Source organism: Aquarana catesbeiana, linkage group LG06 (genome assembly GCF_042186555.1).
Source record: "Aquarana catesbeiana isolate 2022-GZ linkage group LG06, ASM4218655v1, whole genome shotgun sequence".
NCBI lineage: Eukaryota > Metazoa > Chordata > Amphibia > Anura > Ranidae > Aquarana > Aquarana catesbeiana.
The window spans coordinates 409,956,720-409,970,077 of NC_133329.1; the positions used below are offsets into that span (position 1 = coordinate 409,956,720).

At 49.2% G+C, this 13,358-nt stretch overlaps 1 protein-coding gene across 1 annotated transcript in view; it reads right to left on the bottom strand.

Annotated features, from left to right (window-relative positions):
• Window positions 1-13,358, bottom strand: part of SEMA5B (semaphorin 5B) — a 221,771-nt gene that overhangs the window by 181,020 nt on the left and 27,393 nt on the right. The window contains exon 4 of the mRNA XM_073635242.1: window positions 1,536-1,634. Within this exon, the coding sequence (XP_073491343.1) occupies window positions 1,536-1,634 (99 nt within the window). The remainder of the gene's footprint in view (window positions 1-1,535; window positions 1,635-13,358) is intronic.

Genomic DNA, 13,358 nt, shown 5'->3' on the forward strand with positions numbered 1-13,358 from the left:
CCAACATCATATCAAAGGCAAAGTCCCCGATCACCTCCCCTCATCGCCCGCCCCGACCTCCTCCAACATCAAATCAAAGGCAAAGTCCCCGATCACCTCCCCTCATCGCCCGCCCCGACCTCATCCCACATCAAATCAAAGGCAAAGTCCCCGATCACCTCCCCTCATCGCCCGCCCCGACCTCCTCCAACATCAAATCAAAGGCAAAGTCCCCGATCACCCTCCCTCATCGCCCGCCCCGACCTCCTCCAACATCAAATCAAAGGCAAAGTCCCCGATCACCTCCCCTCATCGCTCGCCCCGACCTCCTCTGACATCAAATCAAAGGCAAAGTCCCCGATCACCTCCCCTCATCGCTCGCCCCGACCTCCTCCAACATCAAACCAAAGGCAAAGTCCCCAATCACCTCCCCTCATCGCCCGCCCCGACCTCCTCCAACATCATATCAAAGGCAAAGTCCCCGATCACCTCCCCTCATCGCTCGCCCCGACCTCATCCAACATCAAATCAAAGGCAAAGTCCCCGATCACCTCCCCTCATCGCCTGCCCCGACCTCCTCTGATATCAAATCAAAGGCAAAGTCCCCGATCACCTCCCCTCATCGCCCGCCCGGACCTCATCCAACATCATATCAAAGGCAAAGTCCCCGATCACCTCCCCTCATCGCTCGCCCCGACCTCATCCGACATCAAACCAAAGGCAAAGTCCCCGATCACCTCCCCTCATCGCTCGCCCCGACCTCATCCGACATCAAACCAAAGGCAAAGTCCCCGATCACCTCCCCTCATCGCCCGCCCCGACCTCCTCCAACATCATATCAAAGGCAAAGTCCCCGATCACCTCCCCTCATCGCCCGCCCCGACCTCATCCAACATCATATCAAAGGCAAAGTCCCCGATCACCCCCACTTATCACCCGCCCCGACTCCCCCCCCCCCCCCGATATCATAGCAAAGGTAAAGTCCCCACTCACCTCCGCTCGTCATTCCCCCCCCCGACCTCCTCCTCTCTCTGACATCATATCAGAGGCAAAGTCCCCCCATCATCTTCACTCATTGCCCACCCCGACCTCCTTCTGACATCATATCAAATCCGGGAACTCAGCACAGGGATGGAGGGAACCCCTCATAATGGGCACAGCAGGTGTACAGACCCGGGAACTCAGCACAGGGATGGTGGGAACCCCTCATAATGGGCACAGCGGGTGTACAGACCCGGGAACTCAGCACAGGGATGGTGAGAACCCCTCATAATGGGCACAGCGGGTGTACAGACCCAGGAACTCAGCACAGGGATGGTGGGAACCCCTCATAGTGGGCACAGCGGGTGTACAGACCTGGGAACTCAGCACAGGGATGGTGGGAACCCCTCATAATGGGCACAGCGGGTGTACAGACCCGGGAACTCAGCACAGGGATGGTGGGAACCCCTCATAATACTATACTTTGGTGACTCCATTATAGGACAATGTATGGGGAGTATAACAAAAGCCTTCCTCCTTCCCGTCATGGCGCGGACACATCACATGGGGATTACCTGGCGACTCGTGCACACCGGTGAGAAGGCGTTGGTCCCGCAGGTGAACACTCTCTTCCCCGTCACTATCAGGACTCGGACGTAGTTCTGACATTCCTCCTGGAACAAGAAGACAGAGAAACACCACAAATCATTCTCAGAAAGTCGATGTTACCAGCGGATGGCGCTCACATTCCACATCACTCTGCAGGAATATCTTCTACATTGAGGAGACAGGTCCTCTTTATTAGTGTTCATGAGCCTTGTGAAGGTTTTCTCTGATTGATATTTACATCGCCTGACCCTCCCATCCCCCCTAATGTTTGTCTGTGAACCCCGAATCATAAGCAGGTGTTGTGCCCCCAGGAGCTGGAAATGTGTGCCCCCCCCCCCCCCATAGACCCCTCCCCTCCATACACCCTCCAGCCCCCCCCCCTCCATACACCCTCCAGCCCCCCCCTCCATAGATCCTCCAGCCCCCCCCCTCCATAGATCCTCCAGCCCCCCCCCCCCTCCATACACCCTCCAGCCCCCCCCCTCCATAGATCCTCCAGCCCCCCCCTCCATACACCCTCCAGCCCCCCCCCTCCATACACCCTCCAGCCCCCCCCCCTCCATACACCCTCCAGCCCCCCCCTCCATAGACCCCCCCAGCCCCCCCTTCATATTCACTAACCCGGCATGATTTACATTTCTCCATTGAAGTGTCAGAACACACAGACTGCCCTGTAATCTCTCTGCCAGGAACCAGACGAGTTTACTGCATGTGTGCTCCATATATGGGGATAAAAGGAGTGCAGGGCCCCGGGGCCCGACTATGATAAAAGCTTTATTTATAGGAAACCTAAACACTCCAACCAGATAAGAGCAACACCATTATATTATACAGGAGTGACATCACAGCTCTTCAGATATAAGATATATTATACAGGAGTGACATCACCGCTCTCCAGATATAAGATATATTATACAGGAGTGACATCACCACTCTCCAGATATAAGATATATTATACAGGAGTGACATCACCGCTCTCCAGATATAAGATATATTATACAGGAGTGACATCACCGCTCTCCAGATATAAGATATCTCTTGAACAGTGTAAATATGTCATCAATCTGCTGCAGGCATGAAGAAGCATTTCCTTAGTCTCCCCTCCCCAGTAATTAGACTGCAACATTGTAACTCTGTAGCAAGTCGGAAGGATGAGAGGAGCTAATCTGCGTTAGACATTTGAGAACACCAGCAAGTAGCTGGTAAAAATGTGTGATGCCTGAAGAAAGATGGCGCTGTCCTTCTGGAGAGAAAAGCAGATGAAGGCATTGTCAGGGGGAGTCCTGTGACCTCTACAGTGCCTTGAAAAAGTATTCATACCCCTTGACATTTCTCGCATTTTCTCATGTTACAACCAAAAATGTAAATGTATTTTATTGGGATTTTATGTGATAGACCAACACAAAGTGTCACATAATTGTGAAGTGGAAGGAAAATGATAAATGATACAAATAAATATGTGAAAAGTGTGGGGGGGCATTTGTATTCAGCCCCCTTTACTCTGATACCCCTAACTAAGATCTAGTGGAACCAATTGCCTTCAGAAGTCACCTAATTAGTAAATAGAGTCCACCTGTGTGTAATGTCATCTCAGTATAAATACAGCTGTTCTCTGAAGCCCTCAGAGGTTTGTTAGAGAACCTTAGTGAACAAACAGCATCATGAAGGCCAAGGAACACACCAGACAGGTCAGGGATAAAGTTGTGGAGAAGTATAAAGCAGGGTTAGGTTATAAAAACATCTCCCAAGCTTTGAACATCTCACAGAGCTCTGTTCAATCCATCATCAGAAAATGGAAAGAGTATGGCACAACTGCAAACCTACCAAGACATGGCCGTCCACCTAAACTGACCGGCCGGGCAAGGAGAACATTCATCAGAGAAGAGCCAAGAGGTCCATGGTAACTCTGGAGGAGCTGCAGAGATCCACAGCTCAGGTGGGAGAATCTGTCCACAGGACAACTATTAGTCGTGTTCTCCACAAATCTGCCCTTTATGGAAGAGTGACAAGAAGAAAGACATTGGTGAAAGAAAGTCATAAGAAGTCCTGTTTGTAGTTTGTGAGAAGCCATGTGGAGGACACAGCAAACATGTGGAAGAAGGTGATCTGGTCAGAGGAGACCAAAATTAAATGTTTTGCCTAAAAGTAAAACACTATGTGTGGCAGAAAACTAACACTGCACATCACCCTGAACACACCATCCCCACTGTGAAACATGGTGGTGGCAGCATCATGTGGTGGGAATGCTTTTCTTCAGCAGGGACAGGGAAGCTGGTCAGAGTTGATGAGAAGATGGATGGAGACAAATACAGGACAATCTTAGAAGAAAACCTGTTAGAGTCTACAAAAGACTTGAGACTGGGGCGGAGGTTCACCTTCCAGCAGGACAACGACCCGAAACATCCAGCCAGAGCTACAATGGAATGGTTTACATCAAAGCATATTCATGTGTTAGAATGGCCCAGTCACAGTCCAGACCTAAATCACATTGAGAATCTGTGGCAAGACTTGAAAATTGCTGTTCACAGACGCTCTCCATCCAATCTGACAGAGCTTGAGATATTTTACAAAGAAGAAGAATGGGCAAAAATGTCCCTCTCTAGATGTGCAAAGCTGGTAGAGACATCCCCAAAAAGACTTGTAGAGAAAGGGGGTTCTACAAAGTATTGACTCCGGGGGGCGCTATACAAATGCCCCCCCCCCCCCATACTTTTCACAGATTTATTTGTATCATTTATCATTTTCCTTCCACTTCACAATTATGTGTCACTTTGTGTTGGTCTATCACATAAAATCCCAATAAAATACAATTACGTTTTTGGTTGTAACATGACAAAATGTGGGGAATTTCAAGGGGTATGAATACTTTTTCGAAGCACTGTAGAGATCACAGGACCCCCCCCCCCCCGACAATGAGTTCATCTGCTTTTCTTCCCCAGAAGGACAGCGCCATCTTTCTTCGGGCATCACACAGGGGTCACCCGCTAATGTGGAAAATTTCAAGGGGTATGAATACTTTTTCAAGGCACTGTATATAGCTGGAAGTGTTGCACATTAATCCGGATGCTGCTCCTCCCAATGCGTTATACAGACGCAGGGACAGGTAATATCATGTTAAACCAAAAAAGAAAGCGCCTCTTAAGTATAGCGGATTTATTAGTGTGTTAAAAGCATAGTATACACTCACATTAAGGTAGATGATGTACTGCTTCCATAAAGAACTGGTCCCGGTGTCTCTCGATGGTGACTGGTGATCAAACGGGAGCCTAGATGGACGCCGTGCGGTGGCCGCGGACCTCCGCTTCGCGCATGCTCTGAAACGCGTAGTGGTTCCCAGTTAGTCTGAACTGTCCCAGTGACGTCATCTCCCATGTGATCCGCTGGAACGCGGAAGTGACTTTTCCACTACACCGCTTGTACAGCCGGTGCCTCCGAGCGGAGGTCCGCGGCCACCGCACGGCGTCCATCTAGGCTCCCGTTTGATCACCAGTCACCATCGAGAGACACCGGGACCAGTTCTTTATGGAAGCAGTACATCATCTACCTTAATGTGAGTGTATACTATGCTTTTAACACACTAATAAATCCGCTATACTTAAGAGGCGCTTTCTTTTTTGGTTTTTTATGTTCATATGGAGACTGACTTCACTCAACAGGAAGCTGCCCTTGGTATCTTGGAGAAATAGATTTCCCGGATTCCTAGATTTTCATTGATCCTAGGATCACAGATCTCTTTCTGGCATCATCTATTGACTTTTTTTCCCATTTATTTTGGCTGTATTTCCATGGACTTTGGCGCGATTACATTATTTGTTTTACTCTAGGTAATATCATGTTAGGTGACAATAGATAATAATGGGGGACATTTGGCTGATTATTGTATTGCTGGCGCTAAGTGATGATTGGACAGTATTAATATTAGTGAAGCGCCACGAAGACGCCACCGGCTCGCCGCGCACGGACAGACGTTCGCTCTTATCACGACGAGTCCCCTATGTATTCCTTAATGTGTCTGTTCCCTACGAGGGTTAAAGCGTCAACTCCATTAAGAAAACAGCAATTCCCATCGACCTTTCTAACAATCCGCCATCGGCGCCTCCCGCGACCCCGGAGTAAAAATACGCGTCTTATTGTCCCGTAGAAAAAAAAATAAAAACCCCTTCTCCCGCGCTGATTGTTCCCTTCCCTGTAATTTTGTTGTCAATTTGAAGAGTGTTATTACGCCGCGCTCACATTCCCCTCTTTAATTTCTTCCCGCGTTCTTGTTTGCTTTCGGCTTTCCGCACACGTTCGGAAATAGGATGAAATGACTAAGTATGGTGGGGGGGGGGGGGGGGGAGGGGGGCGCCTTCCACCGCCGATGAAAAGGCTGGAGGAAGCTATCATTATTATTAAGTGAAAACGGGCCCCGTGGCATTACAGCGTTTAACCCGCTACATTTATTCTTGCGGGGTGACTAATACGCGCAACGCACGGAATCCGAGAATGACGCAACGCTGAGAAGGCCGCGGCTCAGAGATAAAGACGGACGGCGCACTGGAAGGTGATATTAGTCACGGCCGTGTTCACCGCGAGAGGCGGAGAAATCTGACAAGCCGATGCAATTACCCGAGATCACGCCTATTATGGGGCGCCGGGGAATTACAATGTAACAATCGTAACAGATCGCTACATTGCGACTATCTTCATCTTATCCACTTCCCGACGGCAAGGCGTAAACATACGTTGCGGCTTTGAAGTGATTTTACCGGGGTTATAGATTAGGCCATCAGCCATAACCCGGGGATATTTGTTTTCAGCCAGCAATTCTCTTTTTCATAAAAGCAGTCCAAGCGGCTAATAAGCCTCTGGATCGCTTTCAGAAGCAGCAGGAAGAAGGGTCCTCCCCTCCCCCCACCCCCTTCCAGCACTCGCCAGTGTTTCTCTGGTTTATCGTTTTTACTGGTGCGCCCGGGAAATGATCCGATGGTTCGTGTGGTTGACCATAAAGGCCATTTCTGATAACCTCTATGATCTTGGAGGACCAGAGTGACGTCATGACGTTACTTCCCGGCTAGGGCAGAAGGAAAAATATGTTTTTGATCTTTTGCTTTTGAAGGTAGAGGAGAGATTTGGGGGTCTTGCCAGACCCCAGATTTCTCCATAAAGAGGACCTCTCATCCCTTATTTCTATTACAAGGGATGTTTACCTTCCTTGTAATAGGAATAAAAGTGATAAAAAAATGCAAAGTACAGTGTAAATAAAACAAAGAAAACCCCCCAATAAATTAAATAAGAGAAAAAAAATGAGAGCGCCCCCACCCCCCCGTGCTTGTGCGTAGAAGCGAATGCATACATACGTCACACACGCATATGTACACAGCGATCACACCACACAAAGCATAACATGTCAGGTATCTACATACTCGGCGTAACATCATATTTCATATTTTATAAAAAAAATGTGTTATGTACTGTGTTTTTTTGCATTCAAATTCAGTAAAGTGTATTTTTTTAAAAGAATTGCATTTGGAAAAACACTGGTGTCAATGATAGTGCCCCATCATTGGAGTCAGTGGGAGGAATAGTGCCCCATCATTGGTGTCAGTGGGAGGAATAGTGCCCCATCATTGGTGTCAGTGGGAGGAATAGTGTCCCATCATTGGTATCAGTGGGAGGAATAGTGCCCCATCATTGGTGTCAGTGGGAGGAATAGTGCCCCATCATTGGTGTCAGTGGGAGGAATAGTGCCCCATCACTGGTGTCAGTGGGAGGAATAGTGCTCCATCATTGGTGTCAGTGGGGGGAATAGTGCCCCATCATTGGAGTCAGTGGGATGAATAGTGCCCCATAATTGGTGTCAGTGGGGGGAATAATGCCCCATCATTGGTGTCAGTGGAAGGAATAGTGCCCCATCATTGGTGTCAGTGGGAGGAATAGTGCCCCATTATTGGTGTCAGTGGGAGGAATAGTGCCCCATCTTTGGTGTCAGTGGGAGGAATAGTGCCCCATCATTGGTGTCAGTGGGAGGAATAGTGCCCCATCTTTGGTGTCAGTGGGAGGAATAGTGCCCCATCATTGGTGTCAGTGGGAGGAATAGTGCCCCGTCATTGGAGTCAGTGGGATGAATAGTGCCCCATAATTGGTGTCAGTGGGGGGAATAATGCCCCATCATTGGTGTCAGTGGAAGGAATAGTGCCCCATCTTTGGTGTCAGTGGGGGGAATAATGCCCCATCATTGGTGTCAGTGGGGGGGGGGGGGGGATAGTGCCCCAAGGGGATAATAAAGGGTTGCCTCTGTCCCGCAGGCCCCAGTTTGAAGTCCAGATATTTAACCTAATAAGGTGAGCAGATGGAAATGTTTCGGTTTTGGGTCAGGATCAGATTTTCACCGTAAACATCGCCATTCGCATCTCTGCGGCAGTCGGGAGCGTCACCTGCAGATTATTTTTATCACTCTAAAGTGAGACTCATTCCTGAGTGCCGCACAATTATCTGCTTCACTGATGCCGAAACGTTGGTGAAGCAGAACAATTAATTACCGGCACGCCGGGCTGCGATCTTCCGTGCTCTTCTGCTCGCTCTCAGATAAGAAATATGGAGGCGGCTTACTAACCCGGCCGGGATGGAGGGAGAGCGGAGCCGCTTCGTTCTGTACATAGGGGGTCCTCCGCACCCAGCACAGCGATGGGCCAACCCAACCCTACAAGGTGCTCATACACAGTGCAGCCCACAGCAACCTCGGGGGAGGGGGGAGGGGAATCAGAGCAGCAGCTTCTCTTCCCACCTATGAAGGGTGATTGTTGGAGCATTTTTTTTTTTTTTTTTTTTTTAGGCACACGAGGAAATGTTTTTGCCCATCGCATGTTGCAACGCGTTGGGAAGCTGGAACAAAACGCTGCAACAAAATCCGCCATAAACTAGATCCGGGGTTGGCAGCTTTAAAGTAATGGAGATCTTCCTGAACAATATGGGAGAAGTCAGAGATCCCCGGGCACCGTGCCGCCTCCTCACACCCGATTTAAACCTCGAATTGCCGCACTACCGCGTTGCAATCGCATGCATTACCCGCCAATCATGTTGCCTCCTCACCACCTGTCAAACACGCCCGGATCGCTTTTCAGAGGAGCAGCAGTGCCTCCTGCATTTTTTAATGTGCCCTCGGCAGTGGCACCCTTAGGGCTCATTCACACGTAAAGTTAGGGGGGGGGCTGTAAAACCCTACGGTTGAATTGCGTTTTTTCCACCCCCAATCCCTCCCCGCCCCCCCCCCCCTTCAGCTGCTAAGGCAGTAGCCAAGGTGTACAGCAGGAATAAAGCCCCCATGTCACATTTGGTGGGTGCCATCGCCTGCCAGTCGCAGCTAATTCAAGTAAATGGGGCCACGCAGCAAGTCCCCCGCAACTGCCAGGTCCAAGGGGTTAAAGTAGATGATGAGAAAGCAACACAGAGCTGCCTGCTTTATCTGCGACTTTCCTGCAGGTTAGCTGCGCTTTGCCATAGACTTCTATTATATCCTGCAGGTGTGGTGTGCTTTCAGAAGGTGCACCAAAACAGCAATAGAAATCTATGACCAAGTGCAGCAAATCCGTACACGGCACTGCCCCCGCGGTGTGGGTAAGCCGCAGCACATCAGTGTGAAAGCAGCCCTGTACTATAATGCCCGGTGTATTGCTTCACACTGAGCTGAAGATCTCTTCTTTCCTGCTGCTGGCACCACTCAGGAGACCACTAGCCAGGATAAGAGATGGCATGCAGCCAGTGGCGGCCCATAGACGGCGCATGGGCGCAATGAGTCCGGCCCCCTGATCTACACATCAGTGGCGCTATACTTTGGATTGCAATGCAGTGGGGGTGTTTTTTTTTTTGAAGCACCTGCTTAAAGCCAGAGGTTCTAATAGGCTTCAAAAAAAGGGTGGCAATAGTTGTGTGACGATAGCCAATGAATTTTCTCTGTTTTCACACTAAAGTTATTTCCTGCCAACCAGGAGGCAGGTCTTAGACCTGTTTCCCGATTGGCCAAAGCATCAGGCGATCCTATTGGATGCCTAGCACTTAGGCAGAAGAGAGAGGAGACACACGGCGGAGGAAGCCACTGGTGGAGCGGGCACCGGAGCCGCTGCCTGCACCACGCCATCCGCAAGGACCGTGCTGGAGGACACCACAGCTCGCCATATAGTTCGGGTAAGTGGCGGACCGCCGACTGCCCCCGGGGTTGGAGGGTGGGGGTGTATTGGCGGTTTGGTAGGATGGTAGTGCCGCCCTGCCGGCCGCCCGAGGGGGGGTTGTTTGCCGCCCCCCCCAAAGAAAAAACCCACCAGCCGCCACTGAGTGCAGGTGGTATCACTCCGCATGGTACAGGAGCCGGCACTACAGAGGAGGCATCTGATGACGCTCCCGCTCCCTACTACACCTCCAACTGCATTGCACTCTGTGTGGGGTGGCGGGTCAGCAAGCCCGGACCGCGATTTACCAGTCACCTCTCCGCCACCTATTGGTTGCTGACCCCCGAACTAGATGGACTTGTGTCTTATTTCAACCTGTAACTATGTACCTGAGCAACAATGTAACTATGTAACAGGGTAACAATGTAACAGTGTTACTACAGAAATGTTTAACTATATAACAGTGTAACTATGCAATTGTATAACATTGTAGCAGTGCAACTATGTAGCAGGGTAACCAGTGGCAGCCCGTCATGCAGGGCGCACGGGGAGTCTGGCCCCCTAATCTACATGCAGGGCACCGGACGCATGGCTTCCAATGGGTTTTTTTTTTTTTCTGGAAGCACATGATCAGAGCCTGAGGCTCTCATAGGCTTTAAAAAAGGGTGGGCTCAGGGCTCAGAGCACTGCGCCCCGAGCCCACCCAGTTGTGTGACAATTGTGAATAAATATTCCCTATTATCACACTGATTCTCCTCCCGGCCAATCAGGAAGCAGGTGACCTGGCCGACTGGGTGGCTAGGGGTGCATTGTTTGCCACCCCCAACTCCCCCCACCCGGAAAGTATACCATCAGCAGCCACTGAGTGTAACTATGTAACAATGTAAATATGAAACAGCGTAACAATGTAATTGTATAACTTTGTAACAATGTATCAGTGTTGTACTCTGGGCACACGCAGGGCACTGGTGTAAACTGCCACCCCTAATAAGAAGTCTCTTGATTTAGCATTGGGTCTGCACTGAGTAACGCAGCTCAACGCATTCGGTGTGAAAAGGCCAAAAACTGGAGAGTCTTGGTGTGAATCAGGGGGCCTTCTCTGCACCCCAAGGTCACCAATGGGTTAAAGTTGCATTGTGCGGACTTCTCTGACTTGAGCACAGCTGCGGCATTTGCTGGAGAGCGTTTGCAGCACAACGCTGTCACTCATTGCCCGGCTGGCTCGGTAGCCGTCATTTTGTTGCTCTGAGCAGATTAGCGAGGGAGTATTAATGGATTTCCGACAGCTGATAGTTCTCTACCCCCCTCCCCCCCCCCCCCCGGTCCCCCAGGTGACAGCAGAGGTGATGTATTATGCGGAGTCCCACCTAAATCCGCCGCAGCATCTCGCCCGGCTCAGCGGGGACCTCTCACCACAGCAACACGATTATTAAAGTGTTTTATGCAACAGTTGCTCTTGTCTGCAATTAAATCTCCAAACAGCTCTATGGCTGCCGGCCAGGAACTGGAAAAAGAAAAAAAAAAAGGCTGATCCAAAGCCGCGGCGGAACAATATAACCGGAACTTCACCGGGCGAAACGTGTCTGAAATGATAGATCTCTGGTTGGTGGACTCCCCCCCCCCCCCCCCTCCCCCGGCTTCGCAGGGAAGCATCTGATAACAGCCGCCGAGGGGACGCAAATTGCCGCTTCTATGAACGTTCCAAAACTGCCTATTAAACGCTCAGCTGCTGCAAACGCTGAAAAGCGAACGCGACGCCCACCGCGCAACGCCCGGGCAGCTTGCAGAATCAGAGATTAACAACTCCCTCCAAACAGGGAGATACCTGGGTGATGCGTTTATATCGGGGACACATTTTACCCACCCAAATACTTTTATTTATTTATTTTTAATTATTATTACTTAAGGTACTTGTATAACGCCGTCAATTTACACAGCGCTTTACAGATACATTGTACATTCACATCAGTCCCTACCCTCAAGGAGCTTACAATCTAAGGTCCCTAACTCACATTCATATACCAGCATGTCTTTGGAGTGTGGGAGGAAACCGGAGTACCCGGAGGAAACCCACACAGGCACAGGGAGAACATGCAAAATCCAGGAAGGTAGTGCCGTGGTCCGGGATTCGAACCAGCGACCCTTTTTACTGCTATACTGGAAAAAATCTCTACAGGTTACGAGTTACAGAGGAGATCTGGTGCTAGAATTATTGCTCTCGCTCTTACGATTGCGGCGATACCAAACATGTGTGGTTTGAACAGTGTTTTCATGGGTGCGACATACACATGTGTTCGCTTCTGCGCGCGAGCACATAAACTGTCCCCTCTATTGGCCATGACCCCATGACAGCCACGCCCGCTACAGGCGTAGGCGACTATAGCCGTTTACATCGCATCCTCATTGGCTGATGTTTAACTACTTCCATTCCGGCCCTTTTCTGGCACTTTTTGTTCACATATAACAATCGGTACTTGGGCCGCCAAACATTATATATATATATATATATATATATATATATATATATATATTTATTTTAAAGCAGAGGCCCTAGAGAATCAATAGGTTGGTTTTGCAATTTTGTATGTCACACGGTATTTTTGCAGCCATTTTTTTTTAAACGCAATTTTAATGCAAATAAAAAAAAACACAATACAAAACTCAATTTGTTGGTAAAATATAAAAAGATGATGTTACGCCAAGTAAATAGATACCCAACATGTCACGATTTAAAATTGCACACGGCGACACATTACGTAAAATTTTACTATCCATAGGCGGCGCTTTAAACGTGTCTTTACAGGTGACCGCTTTATATCTACAGAGGGGGTCTGGTAATAGAATTACTGCCTATGGTCTGACGTTCGCGGCGATACCTCAAACGCGTGGGATGATCGCTGTTTGCGTGCGTGCAGGACCAAAGCGCACAGTCGCCTTTGCGTGAATGCCCCCTTGATGACCAGGCTATTTTTTGCGATACGGCACTGCGTCGCTTTAACTGACAATTGCGTAAATGTTACGATCGCTGTTTGCATGCGTGCAGGACCAAAGCGCACAGTCGCCTTTGCGTGAATGCCCCCTTGATGACCAGGCCATTTTTTGTGATACAGCACTGCATCGCTTTAACTGACAATTGCGTAAATGTTTTGCCAAGTAAACAGATACCCAACATGACACGCTTTAAAATTGCGCAAAGCGACAAATTACGTAATTTTTACTATCCATAGGTGACGCTTTAAACGTGTCTTTACAGGTGACCACTTTATATCTACAGAGGGGGTCTGGTAATAGAATTACTGGCTATGGTCTGACGTTCGCGGCGATACTTCAAACGTGTGGGACGATCGCTGTTTGCGTGCGTGCAGGACCAAAGCGCACGGTCGCCTTTGCGTGAATGCCCCCTTAATGACGAGGCCATTTTTTGCGATACGGCACTGCATCACTTTAACTGACAATTGCGCGGTCGTGCGACGCTGTACCCAAACAAAATTGACGTCCTTTTTTCCCCACAAATAGAGCTTTCTTTTGGTGGTATTTGATCACCTCTGCGGTTTTTATGTTTATAAGGTTCATCAGAAACTAAAAAAATTAAAGAGACAGTGTAAAAATAAAAAAAAAAGTAAAATAAAATAAATAATAAAAATG